General features: G+C 38.7%; 1 protein-coding gene across 5 annotated transcripts in view; it reads right to left on the reverse strand.

Moving 5' to 3' along the window:
- Positions 1-4231: 4231 nt before the first annotated feature.
- The window catches only part of kank1a (KN motif and ankyrin repeat domains 1a), a 252018-nt gene continuing 234340 nt past the window's right edge, over positions 4232-21909 (reverse strand). For all 5 annotated transcript variants that reach the window (XM_080188718.1, XM_080188719.1, XM_080188716.1 and 2 more), the window contains 7 exons: positions 19154-19387; positions 18602-18689; positions 17209-17428; positions 15195-15337; positions 10814-11014; positions 6089-6187; positions 4232-5192 (listed from right to left, as the gene is read on the reverse strand). In XM_080188718.1, coding sequence (XP_080044844.1) covers positions 5130-5192; positions 6089-6187; positions 10814-11014; positions 15195-15337; positions 17209-17428; positions 18602-18689; positions 19154-19387 — 1048 coding nt within the window. In that variant the 3' untranslated portion in view covers positions 4232-5129. The remainder of the gene's footprint in view (positions 5193-6088; positions 6188-10813; positions 11015-15194; positions 15338-17208; positions 17429-18601; positions 18690-19153; positions 19388-21909) is intronic.

Consider the following 21909-nt stretch of genomic DNA (forward strand, 5'->3'; position numbering starts at 1 on the left):
GGTGGAGAGACTCTTCCCGCTCAAAAAAGACAGTAGGACTAGGGGGCACAGCCTCAAGATAAAGGGGAGGCGGTTTAGAACGGAGTTGAGGAGGAACTTCTTCACTCAAAGGGTGGTGAATCTCTGGAATTCTCTGCCCGTTGAAGTGGTGGAGGCTGCCTCGCTAAATATTTTTAAGAAGCGGGTTGATGGGGTTCTTGATAAGAGAGGGGATTAAGGGTTATGGGGAGAGGGCGGGAAAGTGGAACTGAGCCACGACAGATCAGCCATGATCTTATTGAATGGCGGGGCAGGCTCGAAGGGCTAGATGGCCTACTCCTGCTCCTATTTCTTATGTTCTTATGTTCTATTATTGAAAATCTATAGCAGGATGTAAGTTCAATGTAATTGGGCAGAATAAACATGGTTTTTGAAAGAGAGATTATGTTTAACCAACTTATTGGAGATCTTTGATGAAGTAATGTGCTCTGGATAAAGGGGAACCTGTAGATGTAACGTACTTAGATTTCCAGTAGACATTTGCTAGACTGCAAAATCAAAAGTTATTATGAAAAATAATAGCTCATAGTATGGGGATAACATATCGTCGTGGATAAAAGATTCACTGGCCAACAGGCATAAATGGGTCTGTTTCAGGTTGGCAAGATATAACAAAGTGGTGTGCCACAGTAATCAGTGCCGGGACCTCAACAATTTATAGAAATGACTTGGATGAAGGGATCGAAGGGATGGTTGCCATCCAAGGTTACTGAAAATGCTAAAGATCTTATTAAACTTGAAGAAAAAGTATATAATGGTTTAAGAATGGGTGCAGGTCAGAAGCTGAGACAAAATATAAAGAACAGCAAAGAATGAATAAAGATCAATAAGGTGAAAAATATTAAGAGTATGAGAGAAAGCTGGCTTGAAATACTAACTCATAAGAATTTCTATAGATAATTTTTTAAAAAGTTAACAAAGTGATGGCTGCTCATTCAGAAAATGAGTCTAGGGAATTAATAATAGGAAATAAGGAAATGGCAGATAAATTGAACAGGTATTTTGCATTTTTCTTCATTATAGAGGGTACAAGAAACATCCCAGAAATAACTGTAAATTAGGAATTGGAAGGGAGAGAGGAACTTGAGAATGACTATAATCATCAGGGAAGTGGTACTGAGAAAATTGTTGTAGCTGTGGGTTGACAGATCCTCAGGTCTTGCTCGATTTATGGACTTAAAAGTAGTGATTGATAAGATAGTTCATGCGTTGTTTTTCTTCCCTAGCTGCTTCAGTTATACAAATTATTAGTGGGATCATATTTAAGTTAATTGTTTTCCATATTTGGAAGCAGTTGAAAGAAAGTTTACTAGACTAATATCTGGAATGGGAAGATCTTATGAGGAAAGGTTGGATATGGAGTTCAGAAGAGTAAATCACCTGATTGAAACATGTAAGATAACTGAGGGATCTTGACAGGATGGATGCAGAAAAGATTTTTCCTCTAATGGGAAAATTTAGAACTAAGGGGGGTCACTGATTAAAAATAGTGAGTCACACATTTAAGATGGAGATGGGGAGAATATTTTCTCAGAAGGTAGTGAGCCTTTGGAACTCTCTTCCTCAAAAAGTAGTGGAAGCAGAGTCTTTGAACATTTTTAAGGCAGCGATAGATGGATTCTTGATAGCAAAGGGATGAAAGATTGTGGGTCAATGAGAGTGTGGACTTAAGGTTACAGTTAGACCAACATCGAATGGCTGAGCAGGTTCAAGGGCCTTACTCCTAATTTTAATGATTGTATGAATGTATGCGCAGAACTGAGCCATTGGGCCCAGGAGAGAAACCATGGGCACTGGTGCTTCTCTTGTTTCTAGATCCCTTATCCACCACTCCTCTTTTTAATTATCGAGACTGAGTGAAGGGGAGAGGGAGGAATGTTGAGTTTTTGTCCACGGAGCGGCCAACTGCTCGGCTCATCAAATGTGGCAATTGTACAGAAGTATGCAGCCTTGGAAAATCCTTGCACACTGAACATGAATGATATCCTGCTCTTGGCCTTTCATCGTTCTACCTATCTACAGTAAATGCTCATTGTTAACTGGGAAGCGTGGCTGGCTCGTAAGAGTGATTTGGTTCCAACTAGGCACCAAATCATAAGTGAACTTAGTAATAATGAGAGAACCCCTGGCAGAAATGTGCAACACTGGTGGTGCAGTGCCCACATCTTTTCCTGCCTCCTCCTAAAAAAGGCTCTGTGCGTTTTTGCTCCTGCAGGTCCAAATCTTGCTGATGGACAAAGCTGTCCAGGACAAAACAGACCATGACTATTCTGGGGATCCTGGTTTCCCTGTACTGAAGTGTACACCAAGATCTGTCCAGGCACCTAAAGTGCATCTTTGGCATGTTAATGGATTATTCAATGACAGATGTGGTTGTCTTATGGCATTCATTGCATAACTTCTGGGCATTATTGGGACACTGGCCACATTTTAAGTTGATAAACCCATCTTCAAGCATCAAGTCATTAAAGGCTTCAAGGTGCAACGAGATCAGGAACATGGGCTGCTGGAGAACAAAAGCATCATTGGAAGGCACCGTAGAATCTTGTGCAGACCTGTTTTTCTTGATGAACATTGTGTGGTTGTAACAAATATGCATATTCAAGTAGAAGCTCTTGCAGATGACAAACACTCGGATGATTTATAGGTGCCTTAATTGCCTCACACATGTAGGATGCAGTCAAGACAACAAACTGATAACAAGTGAAATTGACTTGGCAGCCCTGGCAAATAAGTCAATAGTTACCCATCGTATAACATTGCAAGCTGCCAAGAGATCCTGTGTCTCAGACAGCACTGGAAGTAGTTACAGGGAAAAAAAAATCGAGAGAGGTAGGAACCATGAAAGCCACGGCTGAAGTATGGCCACCAGGTCCAGTTGGCAATAATTCTAGCATCACGTCATCCCAATAGTCAGCCATGTTGAAGAAATGAATCTTCTGTCTGTAGACAGTGTACCATAAACAGTCTTTTGCAAACTGCTCCTTTGGCATTAGATGTGAACAACACCTATTATTGGTCATAGTACCCTCAGCTGAGGTCCAATATAAAGAAGCGTAAGTGGTATCTACACTGATCTGAGATCACACCTCTAAATCTTCCAAGTGTAGATGACAACTCCAAAGCATGTCAGATAACCTCTGAGCAAAAGCACAAAGACCATGCAATTTGTCCATAATCAGGAAAAAAGCAATTTCTAATATTGAGCACTTCTTGGCTTATTCCCTTATGCAGATCCATCTCCCTTAATTGCCTTACATTCTCATCTTGCTTTCACTGGGGAGGTCCAGGAAGCCTCACAGACTCTCAGCTGAAGTAGAAATATCAAGTCAATATCATTCTAATAGAGCTTTTAATACATTAATTAGCTTCCTTGGACAGTGTGAATAAGGAGTAGTTAGTTGAACGATGGAACATTGGTTCAAGGTGACGGGTAAAAGATTTAGCCAAGTCGGGAGGAGGGGAGGGGTGGGGGGGGTGGAAGGCAGCTTGCAAAGAGGAATTTTCTTTAAACCCAGGAGGTGGTGACTGTCTGGAATACATGCCAGGGAGGCTGGTTGGCTCACATCCTTTAAAAAGTATCTGGATGAGAACTTGGCATATCATAACATCCATGGCTATAGGCCAAGTGCTGGTAAATGAAATCAGGTGGGAGGTCAGGTGTTTCTCACACATTGCCGCAGACTCGATGGGCTGAAAAGTCTCTTCTGCACTGTATGATTCTACGATTCCTACCTTTCCCAAGAGCTTTTGTGTGAACGTGCGCTGCACTGAAATGCAGCCGTTGACAAGCTGGAACCAACTTTTGGACGCACTGCTAATTTAATTGGTTTTAACCCTCACCCATTTCCAAACCCACATTTAGCCTTATGCACAATACTTGAACGTTGGTTGTTAGTTCTAATGCTCAGCAATTATCAATATTGCCTCACCTAGGCATTAGTGAAGATAGAAAGTAGGCATTACAGCCGGAAAATTCAATCTTGTGCATTGCAAAAATTGAGGTAGATTTACATGATAGGCTGCCATCATTGCAGCTGAAGGAAAATCTGATTGGGGTTTTTGATCAACATGGACTTGCTGCCAATCCTGCCCTCCATTTTGGTCCATAAAATAGGCAAAAAAGAGGTCAATATTTAAACAGATTTCTGGAATTTTAAGATGGCATTCATAATGAAAGCAAACACAGAACTAGCATAACGTAGCTTTTATTCTGAAAATATGGCAAGGATCTAAGGCACTTCAAACATTTAAATACACACGTGACAAAATTTAAATGTGACAAGATTGCAGTCTTCATAAATATGCACAGAAAACCATATACAAGGCTTTAATTGAAGGACAGGTTGATATACAAATAATATCTCAAATATCACTAAAACCAAATTAGATACAATGATGTAAACAATTTCTAAAATAATTAAAAATCTATGTTCAATAGTAAATTATTTCTTCATGTAAATTCTTTATTAGGGCATGTATAAAATAGTTTGAAAATACTGTATGACTCAATTTTTAACAGATACAAATGATTTTGTTTGATATATAAAAGTTACACATACTTTTAAGGGAAACCCAAATAAGGGCCATCCCTCCTAAATTTTAATGTAACTGACTCAAATGTATAATTCCAAATATTATAAATACAATGCAGTGATTTAAGATAATGCCATTAAAATCATGACATTTGTTTTAATGAAAGTTTATACAGGCAAAATATAGTTTACAACTAATAATGAATGTAATAAAATGAGAAAACTAAACAGCCATGTGTTGTTCACTGTGGACTAGACCCAAAAAGAGACAAAACAGTAATTTAAAAGAAGGACTAATAAAGCTTGCTGCAAACAACATAGGTTGAGACAATAAAGATGCCAAGTGTATAATGAAGACTTTATAACACCAGCCCCCACAATGCTTTCCAGTTTAGTTGCTGGTCAATAGATTGGCAGAGCTACCTTTTTGTACTATTGCTAAAAAAAAAACTTTTTGCTGGTGAGCTCAGGCACACATTTACATTCAGTATCTGTCAATATTAACAGGAGTACATAGCAGCTTAGTAAAAGGACTGGGTCAATGGCAGGTAGGAATCAATCAAACTTGCTTCGCCTGGTTGGACTTGGAGAAGTCTTTCTTCCTAACCTGGGCGTGCCCTGAAGAGACAAGTACACGTTTAAGACATTGAAAACAACATTGTGCTTTCAATTAAAGAGATGAATCGAACAATTGTGTAATGCATATTCAAGGATTATTAAATTAACTGTAGTTTGATAACAATATCAAAAATAAGCATTAAAGCAAAATACTGCAGATGCTGGAAATCTAAAATAAAAACTGAAAATACTGGAAAAACTCAGCAGGCCTGATAGCATCTGTGGAGAGCCAAACTATTAAAATTTCAAGTTAACTTGAGTTTTTCCAACATTTTCAGTTTTTATTTCAAATATAGGCATCCCTGTACACAAAAGTTCTAATCAATTTTGGAAATGTTTAAAAATACTTACAAATTCAATTTCAACCTCCAAGTTAATAAAGTATTCAATTTTTACCCCCATTTTGTTCCGAGATGTTTGCCGCTGAATACAGTATTAGATGCAGAATCTACTCTGTAAAAATGCATTGGGCTGGCTAGAATTATCTGCATTGAAATAATCAATGGAGTTGTGCAGTGGGGCAAGATGCTGAAATGCTAATTAATTGTGGCAACAGAGTTAGGCCCAGTATTTCACAGATGGAGGATTACTGCATCAATATCCATTCATAGATAACACAAAGCTCAGATGGAACAAAAAGCAGGTGGTTAGACTGAGCATTACGTACCAATGCCTTCAAATATAGCTGATGTCTGTTGTGGAGATCAGAGAGAGAAGGAAAATGTTTAACTAAATTTGTTGGTTGCAATAAAACCAAGGGGGCGTAAACATTCATGCTTTTCATTGTGAGATAACAGTGAAGCCAGGCATCTTTTTTAATTCAGGATATGCATCCAAAGATCACTCGAGCACTAATGAAATCACATTGTTAATTGAGAAGAAAAGCATGTACGTACCGGTGACGGAGCTTTGGAGAAGTTGACATGTGCATACAATAGGACTCCTATATCTTTATGGCCAGCCTCTAGAGCAATAGACAGTGCTGTGCTTCCATCCTGAGTAAAAGACAGAATTGCATTAATTTAATGAATCCAGAATGGCCATACCCTTGTGTGTATATTTGAAAATCAGCATGAAATTTGTTTGGAAAGCAGTGCTCGACAATTGTTACATTAAAAAAGTTTTTTTTAACATCACAAAGAACAGTAAAAAACCAAGTACATGGAAATATTGGTAAATCTATTAAGAGGGTACAGACCAGAAATTTTTTTTTAGTGCGAGGGTGGTATTTAATATCCCCATATTGCCCAAATCTTCTAACTATTTACAAACTTCAGTGTTTGATCATTTTGAGCAGCAGTTGGCTATATATCCAAACCAGGCGCTTCCTGCTATTGTTAACAGATGGCAAATGGCCCAAACATTTGAGAACCACAGTCACTTTAAAATTTCCAAACTGTCTGGCCGACAACAGCAATTTACATGACTAAAATATTCTTGCATTTATATAATGAAAGTAGATCTCCCACAACTGATTGTATAAAATATCCAAATTACTTGAAAGCTACGTACGATAGAAATGGGGCATGAGTTGTGTAACCTAGGCATGGTCAGGAATTATGTCACCACCAGGTGAATATAAAAGTTGTGATTTCAGCTACAATCCATCAATTAGAGTAGCCACATGATATATTTATTCATATTTGTTAAAATTCCACAAGTTCTAAGTAGCTGCCTCAGAATAGTGCAAATCCACATGCTAGAATAGCAAAAAAAGTAAACCATTCTTTTCTCACTAATCTCAAATATTTAAAGAAATGATTGGCACCTGAATATGATAAGAAAAGCTTGGTGACATGATCCCTCATTAGAAAATTAAGTTTGAGTTTGGACAGGCTGAAAGCGGAGACACAGAAACTTGCCACCTTCTCAGAACGCATCTCATTCAGATATCAGTTTTACAAGATTAGATCTTCATACAAATAACTGGTGTGTTTGAAGCATGAATCCTTTATTGCAGCGTTTCTTAATTTAAAAAAATATAATCACTGTGGTACTTTTAATCTTTCAACCAGAAACCTCAGAGATGAGATACAAGTTTGTATATGAGGGAAAAAAGTTATCCCAGAGTACTACTGTAAAATAAACAATGAGAATAGGACAAACGGACACAAATTTCAAACTGATAAAATACAAATTTTCCAGAGGTGGTTCTTACAGTGCATCAGTATTTGGAAAGGGCCTCTTGGAAAAGGTAAAAACCATTTAAGAAATAATTAGATGCAGCAATGGAGAAAATGCTGATCATTTAAAACCACCTGGTCTTCCTTGCTCATTCATGAATATTTTGTGAATAATATGATTGTTATAATATTATATTTTGCTAATTTCAGGAAATAATGTTTCCTTTTTTTTGTTGGCAAGGTGTTTCATTCTCCTTCTTTCTCCTCTTCCTCACTCCCATTCCCCCATGGAAATTTCCACACATTAACAGGCTTCTCAGCTTTGACACTGGGCTTTAGGTTAGCTTGAGTCTTCAAGCTACACTGTGATACTCCTGGAATGTTCACTCTGGCAAGCGCAAGAACAAACATACAATGTTGAGTATAAGAGATACAGACCCTTAAAAAAAACTGAGAGCACTCTAGAACATTGATCATCATTAGGTTTCTGAGCATTTCCGTCAAGCACTGTAAATTTGCCAGTATCCAATATCAGTTATATTTTTCAAGTCAGCGAAGAATTTTTTTTGGAGGTGAAAAAGAGAAAATTGCTGCAGTTTTTGCTGGTGGTTTTCGGAATGTATTATCCTATTCATGCTGTTGTCATTTACTATTACTCCCATATTTCTTCCCTCAACCTTCTTCAAGAAGGAAAAGATAGGGGAAACCAATCCAGAGATCCCAGGATGAAAAAGAAGATAGAAAAAGAAAAAGTGACCTTATGAAAGGTATGAGGTAGAAAACACAATTGAGAACCAAAAGGAATTCAGAAGGTTCAGAGATGACAAAGTACATTAGAGAAGCAAGGGGGGTTATAAGAAAAGACTGGCAACCAACATAACGAGGAATTCCAAAGTTTTCTATCGGCATAAATAGTGAAAGGGTTGTAAAAGGAGGAGTGGACCTAAACGGGGATTTTCACATGAAGGCAGGGAGCATGGCTGAGGTATTAAATTAATACCTCAGCCATGTCCTGGGATGAGTAGGTTAGAGGGACTGGTGGGTAAACTGTAAGGAGGTAGAGCCTGGGTGAGGTTGTGTTCAGTGCAGACTCAGTGGGCCGAAGGGCCTCTTTCTGCACTGTAGGGTTCTATGATTCTAATACTTCGCATCTGTCTTGACCGAGGAGCTACATGTGATTCAGGTCATGGTGACTTAGAGAAAAATCACTAAAAAAATTCAAGATTGATAAGAAATTGGTGTTAGATTGTTAGTAAAGCTGACAAGGCAACAGGGCGGGCTAAGGTGAATCCAGGGATATGGAAGGAAGTGAGGGTGGAAACAGTCTTCCCCGGATTCAGGGGAAGTGCTGCAGAAATGGAGAATTGCAGACATTACACCCCTGTTCAAAAGACACTGCAAGGATAAGCCCAGCAATTACAAACCAGTCAGTTTAACTTTTTGATGGACAAGCTTCCAGAAGTGATCATTCAGGACAGAATTAGTAGTCACATGGAAAAACGTGGGTTGATCGGGAAGAGCCAGTTGGACTTTTGAAAGGGAAATCATATTTAATTAACTTGGAGTTTTCTTTTTTGAAGAGGGCACAGAAAGACTTGTTGACAGTAATGCTATTGATATGGTGTACTTGGATTTCAAAAGGCATTCAATTCAGTGCCACACAACAGACTTGTGAGAAAGGTTATAGCTCATGGAATGAAAGAGACAGTAGTAAAGTGGATACAAAAACTGGCTGAATCATAGGAAGCAGTGAGTAATGGTTAATGGATATTTTTTGGGCTGGAGGAAGGTTTGCAGTGGGGTTCCCCAAGGGCTGCTTGAGGGATCTTTGATTTTCCTGATGTATATTAAATGATCTAGATTTTGGTGTGTAGGGGACAATTTCAAAATTTGCAGATAACACACCACTTGGAAGTATCGTAAACTGACAGAACAATGTAGAACTTTGAAAGAACATACACAAGTTGGCAGAGTGGGCAGATATGTGGCAAATAAAATTCAATGCAGAGAAATGTGGGCTGATATATGTTGGTGGGAAGAATGTGGATAGACAATATAAAATAAAGGGTATAACTCTTAAATGGGTGCAGGAGCAGGGGACCATGATACACCACTTATTAAAGGTGGCAGAACAGGTGAAGAGAGCAGTTAATAAAGCATACAGTATTCTAGATTTCATTAATATTGACATAGAATACAAGGAGCAGGGAGGTTATACTGGACTATACAAGACACTAGTTAGATGTCAGCTGGAGTAATGTGTACAGCTCTGGGTGTCACGTTATAGGAAGGATTGTGAATGCATTGGCGAGAGTATAGAAGAGGTTTACAAGAATGGTTCCAGGGCTGAGAAACTTCAGTTATGAGGATAGATTGGAGAGGTTGGGATTGTTCTCTTTGGAGAGAAGGCCAAGAAGAGATTTGATAGAGATGTTCAAAATTATGAGGAGTTTGACAGTAGATAGGGAGAAACTGTTCCTGCTCGTGAAAGGTTTGAGAATGAGAGCATAGATTTAAAGTGATTTGTAAAAGAAGCAAACATGAAGAGGGAAAAACCTTTTTCATACAACAAGTGGTTCAGGTCTGGAATCTGCTGCCTGGAATAGTGGTGGAGGCAGGTTCAATCGGAGCATTCAAGCAGGCATTAGATGATTACTGGAACAGAAACAATGTGTGACGGTAGAGAAAAGGGGCAGGAGAATGGCATTAAGTCATGAGGCTGGTTTGGCGCACCAGGGCAAGACACACCGAGCTGATGGCCTCCTCCTGCACTGTAACAATTCTACGGTTGGCAATCTTTGCAGTGGGCGATGGAAGTTTTCCAGTATCTCATCCAAGTGACCGTTTTCTTTGACAGTATACTGTGTAACTGCCAAACTATCCTCATATGGAGTGTATCACAACTAATCCTGATCCAATTCTTAACAAAACCCTGTTAGCACAAAATAGTAATCTGATTACTTCTAAACCTTCTGAATTCAATATCAATACATCACAAACACCGATTCCTTTTTCATAAATATTTTGCAGAAAGATACTAACAAGATGTGTTCCACAACTGTGATGGATTTGATTATTTACAAATGAACTGATTCACAAAATAACTGAAGCCCTTTGACTACAGCAGGTATAAGTGGATTCAATGTTGGGGAAGAAATTAATGTGATTTTTGTACAGGCAGGAAATTAAAAATATATCAAAATTGCTGATATTTACTGTTTTACAAGCACAAATAGCACCGTTAACAACATAATCTGATGTTCCACACTCACTCATTGCATTCTTCAAACATCAGTGACTGGTTGCAAAATAATGCATCAGATTCATGGGCTATCCTCTTTACCTCATGACACAGGTTAAAACTACCCTGCGCAATCATGTTTTGTAAGTAAATATTTGCCTGCAGAGGGGATAATGGTACATGCAACATACAGAATAAACAACTAGAACAAGGCAAACATTTAGAGCTTGCAACAAAATATCTTAGCAGCAACTTACACTGTCAGCTAGAGTGGAATCACATCCAGGTTGGGCCAGCAAGAGCTTAACAATTTCCACATGCCCATGCTCACTTGCACACATCAGAGCTGTCGAGCCTTCATCATCCTGGATGTTGACATCAGCACCACAGAGAAGCAGCGCTTTCACCATGTCCATCCGCCCATGGCTCACAGCTAGCATCAGCGCTGTCTGACCAGCCTAAACCAGAAGATACACAATGACATTTACAGCTTACATAACAGACTCAATCACGTATTAAAGGAAGTAGTCTATCATCTATATATAAAAAATACAAAAAAATGAGATTTGTCACAGCACACTTAAGTTCCAACATGTTGAGCATTGCATGGTAGATCAAAAAACGTTGGTGCTTTTCATCTTGTATCACATCTCTCCTGGGAATTACTAGGAGCTAAATATTTCACCATAAGGAGACACAGAAAATTGAGTGTCATTTAATGTGTATGCCATATAGGAATTATAAAAGCAAAAATACACATTTCCAAAGTATCTGAATAAGACACAACATTACTTTACTAATCATGGCTAAACCATGTATAATTTGAATAGAACACACGCAAGTCATTCGCTCTAGTCTATTCTGCCATTCAACTGGATCACGGTTGATCTATATCACAACTCTTATTTACCCATCCATGATCCACATCCTTTAATACCCGTAACTAATAAACATTTGTTGATCCCAGTGTTAAAAAACTCAATTAACTCAAGTTGTGCAATCTTTTGAGAGGATTGGTGGGGAGGGGACATCATTTAGATATTCATCACCTTTGTGAGGAGAAACTACTTCCTGATTTTACTCCTAAAGGCACATCTCTAATTTCAAGACTAAAGCCTCTTGATTGTGGGTTCTCTGACCAGAGCAAATAGCTGCTTTGCACTTGCTCTGGCAAACCATTTTAAACATCAATTAACTCTCCTGTCAACCTATTAATAAACTTAAAGCAATTAATTACTAAAGAAAAAAGACTGCAGAAATGAATGGGACTAATAGTTGAGAAATACTTAGTGATAGCAAATGGTAAGAGATGCCATATTGCAGTGTTGCAGTTGAGTTTTAAACAGTGGAAACAGATGCCTCTGATGGCCGTATGCAGTAAACTTTTCAGCCATTCCAAGAACACAAATTGCTGCTTCAGTTGCTCCCCGTTGTCATCAATTCCAACACCAGATGCAATTACGCTGGCCTCACAATGGGGGCCATTTTCCTCTGGAGTAGACTGGAATGTCCAGCACTGACATCTTGGAAACCTGCCTAACGTTCTTACTTGTTCGGCAGCTTGGAAGCAGCCTCATAATTGACCAGTTTGTGTAAAATTTCCCATGGCCACACGTGACCATCTACAACAAGAGAGAACCTAACTATCTCTCCTTGACATTACAATCATTAAATCCCCCACTATCATCCAGGGGATTACCAGTGACTAGAAACTATACTGGACCAGCCATATAGATACTGCGACTACAACATCAGGTCAGAAACGGAGTTGGCATGAGTCTTCTTACTTCTCAAAGCCTGTCCACCATCTACAAGGCACAAGTCTGGAGGGTGATGGAACACCCAACATTTGTCCGAACAAGTGCGACTCCAACATACTCGAGAAGCTTGACACAGCTAGGATTCAGCAGTCCACTTGATTGGCATCCAGATTAACCAGCCTCAACATTCATTCCCTCCACCACGACACAGAGTGGCATCAATGTATACCATATACAAGATGCAGCAGTCAAGTTTTCTTCGTCAGCACCTTCCAAATCTGCGGCCTTTATCACGTAGGAGGACAAAGGCAACAGGCACATGGGAACACCATCACTTGCAAGTTTTCTCCAAGTGACACACCATCTCCTGACTTGATACAAACTTGCCTCTCCTTCATTATTACTCCATCAAAATCCTGGAGCTCCCTTGCTAACCGGTGTGTGTGCACCTACACCAGATGGACTGCAGCAGTTCAAGGTGGCAGCTTATCATGACCTTCTTAAGGGCAACGAGTGATGGACAACAAATGCTGACCTGCCAGTGATGCTCACAGCGCATGATAAACTAGAAAAAACTCTGACCCATCTGGGTTTGGAATTGGGAAATGGCTCCCCTGCCTGAAATATTACTAGAACTAATATATATTCCACACAAGAGTCAGTATATGAATATAAAGTGATTAAGGGACTGTATACAAGAATGTGGCAAATGGTGCATAGTGCCAGCACAATAGAATGTTGCTCACTTTGGTGTGGAGGAGAAATGTTAGTCTTTAGAGGGATTTGGACCTGTCATACACAAAACACAGAAACTTAACACAGCAAAAGAATGGGAAGGAAAATGGTATACAGGTGAAGTTCAAGAGCAAGTCTTGCCTAATTGTACAGAGGCTAGAGAAGCCCGATGGGATCTGATCAAAATTCTGTACATCAATCCTTTGCATTCCAGTTCCCTTCAGAGAAAGGCCAGTATCCTATTAGCCTTCTGATTAGTTTTTATATCTAGATATCAGCTTTTAATTATTTTTGCAGCTGAATATCCAAATCCCTTTACTCTTCCATAGGTCCTAATGGATATTTCAATGTGTCTTTTCTGGATCCAACCTGATGATCTCCCATTTCCCTGTATTAAACTGCCACAATTTTGTCCGCTCAATTTCTTTTCTGCATGCTTTTGTCACTTCCTGTTACTAGTGACTCAGATTCCTCTGCTTCTTACCCATCTGCAAAACCAGAACTCCAATTCTACCTCTCATTCAAGTCATTGGCATATGTAATAAATAGCTAATACTCAAGCACCAGTCTCTGGGGAATGTGATTGGTCATATCCAGCCAAAGATCGTTCCCATTTATCTCTAATTGCCATTTCCTCCTTCCCAAATGTTTTTTGCCATTAACTTCATGCGGAACCTTATTGAATGCTCAAAAGTCCGTATATAGTCAACAACCATAGATACTGCCCAATCCAAGGTGACCTCCTCAAAATCTTGGGCTGCTGTAATTTTTTGTTTATGGGAAGAGTTTGATCATGTTTTCTTCTGAAATAATTAAACAAATACATCTTGAAAGCTGAGTTTTCAGTTAGCACATAACAAAACACTTACAAGAAAGTTCAGGGAAAATATAACAATGTAGGATTAGGAAATCAGTAATGACAGATAACCATACAAACTTAAAAAGTGTTTGCAAGGAGCAATGTGTGGAGTACACAAGAGAGAAGATAGCCAATTAAGAATGGCAGGGATCCTGATGATGCAGATCTAATCAAAGGGTTGGCTTGGCAGTCCCATCTAGAGAGATAAGCACTGCTGAGGCAGGTAAGAGATTGTGAGCGTACCCCAGATTGGCCAAGTAAACAGGCCTCTCCATTCAGAGGGGAAATCCTGTCCTCAGCAACATTTGTGCCATAGGTATGGATTTTAGGGACAACAGGGTGGCAGAGCTCTTATCACTGCTGCCTCTCAGCACCAGAGACCTGGGTTCAATTCCAACTTGGGTGACTGTGAGACGTTTGCACATTCACCCTGTGCCAGCATGGGTTTCCTCCAGATGCTCTGGTTTCCCATTCCAATGATGTGCAGGTTAGGTGGATTGGCCATGCAAAATTGCCCCTTAATATCTCAAGGTATGTAGGTATGGGTATTAGTGGGGTAAATAGTGGGCTATAGGGTTAGGGCGAAACAAGAGGATCTGGGTAAGATGCTCTGTGGGGGGATTAGTGCAGACTCGATTGGTCAAATGGCCTCCTTATGCACTGTAGGGATTCCATGATAAGCACAACGAAAATAAATCTAAAGGCAGAAGCTGAATTCAAGAGCTGAAAGATGATACCAGGAGTCAGATTTCTGATAAAACTACAGCTGGAATAGGTATCAAAGGAGGTCTGAGTGTTTTAGATAGACATCTTTGATTTTTTTTTGTTTTTTGGAAAGGGGAGATAAACATTGCAATGTCACCAAAAACAACTCATTGGAAAATATAAAACGTGGTCTCCTGAACTTAGAAAATGATACATTATGCTCAAGTCTTAGATACTTTCACCATTACTAACCAGAAAATAACTTATTTTTGGGGGGGGGGTAAAGACTAAATCTAAATTTAAGAATCCAATTTGGAGTATTTAAGGACAAGATGCACACACCGTAGTTTATTTTGGGAAAACGAGATGAAGAAATAAGGTGCAGGAAAAAGAAAGGTTAAAAAGAGTAAAGAGCATACAAGTGAGTGACTATCACAATTTACAAGCTCAAGTACAGCAATGGAAAAAAAAGAGGCAAGATATTAGGAGTGGTTTCATATTGAGCAGGAAGATAAAAATTAAGAATTGTAAGGTGAATTCTGAAAACAATTGTCACAATATAAAAAGACTGCTACGAACCTGACTGGCTTTGGCATTCACATCTCCCTGACTAAACAATTCATCCACAATTTTCATGTCTTTCTCATTTTCCACTGCAGCAAGAGCAGCAAGCATGATGGGAGTATAGCCAGCTTTGTTCTGTTGATTAACATTGCACACATCTGTAATAAAAAAAACTCAATGTCTTAAATACCATCAAAATAATTCAGAAAATCCTTGCTAAACCAAATAATTTTTCCAACGCTAACTATCCAATAAAGTGAAAGATACATTTTGATTAACTTTCAATAGAAATGAAGACTCATTGTTTAATTGGAAGATATAATAGTTCAAAAGCATTGGGCCACAATTTACAGTCAAACAAAATTGTGAAGCTAATGTGTTTGCCATTATATATTTGCTAATCAAACAGCAATTTCAGGTGAGGGGAGATGTGCAATTGAACACAAAAACCTGGAAGTTTCTGTCTGAGATGTGCTGCTCTATTTACAGTTCATGAAAGTGGCATCTTGTCATCTGGCTCCTTGTGCAAATTAATGGAACAATATGAAATTTGTGTTTTTGCATGGTAGGTGTGAATTAAACTCACTATGGAAAGTGAGGGAATGTCTCTGTCAGTCTAAGTATCTTTTGATTAACATGATAAAAGGCTTTAACTGCTGCTAAAAAACCTTACGGGCAGTGAAAAATAGCATCTTCAAATTTGAAGTTCCATTCCCATAACTTTTAATTATTGGAGATTTTTAAAAACTTTTTTTTTTAAATGTTTGTCTTTTTTAAAATCTAAGAATCCAATCTTTTTCCCCCTTTGCTTTCTGTATCTAATTAGGCATTGAATTCACCATTCTAACTCACACCTTCTGCTTCAAACTGCACTATTCATGAACAATTTTTCACTCTGATTAGTTAAGAAAGTGCATGATCGTAACTGCAGAGGGCATCACACTGTTTAGGCGTTTTACTGAACAGTGCAAAAGCTTATGAAAGCAAGGGCAAATCTAATAAAGTGCTGTGATTCATCAACCACTTACAGTAAATAACCAATAACACTGGCATAGAGAAACAATTCCATCCAGGTAGATTCTCACTGTTAAGCATCAACAGCAAAACTGCAGTTCAATAGATTAGGATTGCGTAACATCTTTAAGACAACTGTGCAATAATTTGTGCCAAAAATAACTTTACAATCCAACAGGGGTGCATATGAACTTCAGACTATATAATCAGATCAGAAACATGGCATCAAAATAAACATCAATTTTCCTTCCTTTTTTCCTTCCCCAATTACATTTGACTCGAGTTAAAAAGATATCTGGGCTCAGACATGACGACATATGCCTGTTCTTTAATAAAAGCAAAATACTGCAGATGCTGAAGATCTGAAATAAAAGTAGTGCAGGAAAAACTCAGCAGCTCTGGCAACATCTATGGAGAGAGAAACAGAGATGAGTTCTGAGTCCAGTACAACTCCTCTTTGGAACCTTTCAGAATTCACCTCTGCTTGAGGAGTGCCAGCAAACTTGGACAATTCTCCTTCAAGAGAACCATCGCATTCATGATTTTGTCCTTCCAAGAGACAGACTGAATGCACCACAAACAATGAAGATGGAAGTTGCTGAGCTTCCTTTCTTGGTTATCCATGTCACCCGTACAAGCAAGGTGCTGAGAATACAGACCTCATTAAACGTGCATTTTGGTCCCAACAGTCAGGTTCATATTTCTCAATGGACATTTTGAGTGGGAAAAGGCAGCAGCTGCTTTCCTAATGCATATACTCAGCAGTGCAGCAACAGCAAGATGGTCTGCCATGGTGGAGCCAAAGCAGTAGAATTTGCTAATTTGTAGAATTTGTTCAGTGAGACCAAGGGCAGAGATGTGACATCCTCTCCCATAAGCATAGCTTTCTTGATACTTATAGTAAGGGAGAACAAGTTACAGGCACAAAAGAAATCAGCCAACTTGCACAAATAGATGCATTTAACTGGGAACAGTGTTAAGACAAATATGCAAAGAAATAAAACATATAACATACTTGCATCCAGAAGCAACTTCACAATTTCAAAATTTGAGTGAGACACACTGTAGTGAAGGGCTGTATTGCCATTTCCATCAGCCATGTTGACTACGTGTTTCAAGACTTCTGGTGAAACCTCCCTGAATCCAGCCAGGTAATCTTCTACCATGGTGGGAACTGCCGACTTCTGACTTGATACACGGAACCATTCATGTTGGATATTGTTTAGGCAAAGTCTCTGAAATTTACAATAAATCCTACATTAGGAAATATAATACTCTAATTGGGATAAAAAGCTGCTGAGCCAAACACAGTAGAAGCTTCTTAATGAAATCTCCCTAACAGCACTGTGGGTGTACTTGCACCATAAAGACTGCACCAGTTTAAGAAGGCAGTTCACTATTGCCTTCTTGAGGGCAGTTAGGTTGAGCTGGCTTGGCTTTTCCAGCTACATACAGATTGCAAAAGAGTAAAAAGTACTTGAAGCTAGTGAGTGAAGTGTAATCATTTTGATCACCATACTATTGAAATGAAATAACCTCCTGTTCCAATTCAACAAATACCTAAATATACAATTAAAATCTAAGCATTAATAATTAAATTGTTTAACTCATCATGTTCAATTAAAAAAACATTTCACAAATGAATGAAAATGGAGGTCTCCAAAGCTTTCATCAGCTTTCACATGGATAGATTCACTTAATTACTCATTAAAAGTCAAATTCGATTAAGAGAACCTGTTCTAGAAGTGCATTTGTTTTGCAGGCTAACTGGTCACAATCTGATGCAATGGATAAGCCACTGTGTTTGAACTAAACTACAATCCATTAATTTGTTCCACAGACCACATACAATCTATCCCATCAATTTAATCTCTTGAATTGAATTTCCACTAACAGCTCTTGATCTTCAAATTGCCAGACAATTCAAAACTCCCATTATTCACTCTTGGCCTGCTGGTCTCTATTAGAAAAAGCCACCCTGAAAGGGTACAGACATGGAGTCAAATCTGATTTTTTTGAAAGCAGCTTTTGCCAGTTTATTAATATAGTTGAAATATTTTCAGGAATCATTTACTGTATTTTATTACATTGTTATCAAAACTGTAGAAGGAATGGCAATAAAAGATTTAGATGCATATTTGCTCCAAAACATTTGCATTCTGTAAAGATTTATGAATCAGCCTATAAAGATGTTGATATCATATAAACCCTACAATACAGAAACAGGCCATTTGGATCATTGAGTCTGCACCCACTCTCTGACAGAGTATTCCACCCAGACCCTATCTCTATAATTCCACATATTTACCTCACTAACCTCCCTCTAACTTACACATCTCGAGACACTACGGGGCAATTTAGCACAGCCAATCCATCCAACCTGCACTTTCATGTTTAACTTAACTTACCACTTCTTTGCTTGCCATTGCCTTTGGATCATTGAGCTGGTTTTTTAGTATATTGCAAGCTGACAACACCTTTTCATTTAACTCATACCTAATGTTTGAAAAAAATAAATTCGTTAATCCAAGCATGCAAGGGTAAAAAGTATCCATTTATTTTTATTACTGCATTACCAAATCCGATTCATCTACCATTCTCCTGTTAAACAGCAGGCAGATAATTTGGTTGCGAGTTTCTGACACTAGCAAGCCACCATTAGGCCTTTGACAGCTTACCAATGTATTTTTTCCTTTCATGTGGGAAAACCTAGTTACCTTTTAGCATTTTACCATTAGAGCCGTGGCTCATTTTAATAACCCATAGGGAATATGATATTACTGAAACAAATGTACTAGCAGAGGATTCAGAAGAACTGAGTTTTGTTTGCAATTAAAAATTGTCGGAATTAGTAACAAATTTATGTACACTTGCATTTGGATTATCTTTCAAAAAAATTATTAGAGTCCCTTACACTATGTTTTATACAAATTATATATTTCTCATAAAAATGGTTATACTTCTCCCTTATTTCCACTTTGTCAGCTTCCTTTTCATTTCCTTCCAACGCTGCAATCTCTTTTTCATTTGATACATTTGCAATCTCAGTCCTACACACATCAGGTCCGTCTGGCAGCACTTCACGATTAATCTCAACTTCATGCTTGGAATAATCTTGATCCTCAAATTCCTCATCGGACTCGGAAGATGAGCTTTCGTCTGAACTGGAATCATCACTGGATGTGGTTTCATACCTAAGAGAATAAAAATCACTCGATATACTTTGGGTAATTATAGACTGCAACCGGAACAGTATATCTGGCTAGAAGCCAAATCGCTGTAATAAAGTGCCTGGTACAGAGGGTGCACAAGTTATTTGCAAATGTTCTGCCAACTTGCACAGTCAACTGTTTTGAAATGAAAGTGCTATCATACCTAAAAAGGCAAGTATAACATTTTCACCTATCTGTGGCATTGCTGTGCAAACACTGGAAAGTTATCTGCATTTATGGGTTAGAAATATTATCCCTTAAATTTCATTTGCGCAGTGAGAAAAATTAAACACATATACAAGCACATTTGCTTGTCAGTCACTATTCAGGAACCCCTTTTAAGGAATATGTTGTGCCCCTGCAGCACTCTCCTCCCACCACCCCCCCACCCCACCCATTGCAAACAACTTTCTTGCTGTCATTGTTTCGGCCACTCTTCATTCTCTCTCCTCCTTAATGCCATCTCACCACTTTCAACCACTCATGCTTTTCCCTGTAGTAGACCAGCCCTCAGGCAGAACCCAGCATTGTCTGAACACCCACAATCTGCTCCCACTATTTCCAGCCCAAGAATCAATCTTCCTCATTCCCACCACCTCCAGTACATTTTACACTGAGTTCACTTTCCAACTCCACCCACCTAGCAACTCTCTCCCACTCCTCACATACCAAATTCTCCCCGGGATCTTTCTGATCTACCTCAGCACCCATTACACTCCCAGGAGCCCTAGTACCTCCTTACCAAACACAACGGGCGAGCTTTTACAGCTGGAATCTGGAAAACTCGCCTAATGTCAACAGACCTTCCCATTACCCGCCCCTTGCCTGTTCTGATTCCTGTGGAATTCTGGTGAATAACTTTCTTCTCCAGTGCTCTCAAGTCTTGCAGTGTCATTTCAGCTACCATTTCTTGCACTATTATTTCAGTTGCTCCAGAATTGTATGGCCACCCCATATTATGGTAATAAACTTTTTAACTTCTTAGATAGCAGCAGCTCTGTGCTTCACAGAACACGCAGACATTTGATTTAGCCAACTTCCCAATGGTGGTGTCTTTGGGCCTCAGCCACAATTTCGTTCCAATTAGGGAAGAATGGGAAAACAGTAACATGAAGGAAAGGGGCAAGATGTCTAAATGCACAAGAGAGCTAGCATGAAATTAGGGGAGTCAGAGATTTATTTAAAGACAGATTCAGGGAGGAAGACAGTGCGGAAAGATAACCAAGGCCATGGTGATAGAATGAGGAATACAAGGGGATCAAGAGAGGAGTCACTGTGAGCAATAATATTATTTGGCTAATGTCAGTATGGCAATTAATTTGACACCAAATCTACATGTGTGGCAGACACCAAGTTTCATTCGTCTTTTATGAAGCATCTGTAAACTACAGAATTGCTTCATTCTTTTTGATACTATGATGCATCGGATATGAGACATCAGCAAAAATTACTGCCATTGCTTCAAATTAATGATGCTACTATAAAGAAATTGTATTTTAAAATATAGTTGCTTGCTTTAGCGATTCTATATTGTCATTTTGAAGGATGGGCAGAAAAAAATTGCCATTATCAGTTTACAATTATTTTGGTGAGTGGAAAGAGCAGGGTGGGGAGAAAAAAATATGTTAATAAATTTACAGAATGGGTGCACAATTGGCAAAAATAATCTCACTAAGTCGTGGTTGATGCAATTTGGTAGAAAACATAAGTAGGCTGCATACTATTGGGAAAGAGGAGTCTAAATGCAGTATGAGGATCAAGAGATCCAGGGGACAGATTCACAAATAGTTAAAAAGTAGCAACACAGGCTAACCAGGCAATAAAAATGCAAACATCACACTGGGCTAATTTGTACAGGAATTGTATTGAAAAGCAGGGAATTTATGTTTATTTGGACCACAGTATGCAATTTTAGTCTCTGCAATACAAAAAGTGTATAGATGCACTGTAAAAGGTACAGCAAATGATATCAAAACTGGAAGGTTATATGCAACCATCAGGAAAGAGGGAATATGACTGGGGTTCCTTTCTCTAGGAAAGAGGTCTCTAGAAAAGAGATCTAATGGCAAAATTATAAAGGGGTTTGATGGGGTAGAAGAGAAATTATTTCCACTTGTGGGGCAATCTAAAATTTAGAACAGTAAAGATTGTCACTCAAATTCAGCAATGAAATTTAATGAAAACTTTATACAGCGTAGTTAGTCTATCAAAATTGCTATCAAGAGAGCAATTAAAGCCAAATGGCCTTTTTCCAAAATTATAGTTTGCTTGCAAGTGTTTACTGCAACATAAAAGTTTCACTGGAGGAAGTCTTCATTCAAATTCACTTGATCTAAATATTCAGTTAATAGCTGAGGTTTATTTTTCTTTTGAACTGAGATAGCAAAGATGGACAGTTCATTCCAGTGCAAGTGTTTAATGGAGGGATTGACAGGCTACTGCAGCTACATCGCCAGTAAAGCCCATTAGAGGGAATGTTTACAGTACCGTTGGCTTACATACTT

This window comes from Carcharhinus amblyrhynchos, chromosome 5 (genome assembly GCF_965287045.1).
Source record: "Carcharhinus amblyrhynchos chromosome 5, sCarAmb.v2.hapA, whole genome shotgun sequence".
Lineage (NCBI taxonomy): Eukaryota > Metazoa > Chordata > Chondrichthyes > Carcharhiniformes > Carcharhinidae > Carcharhinus > Carcharhinus amblyrhynchos.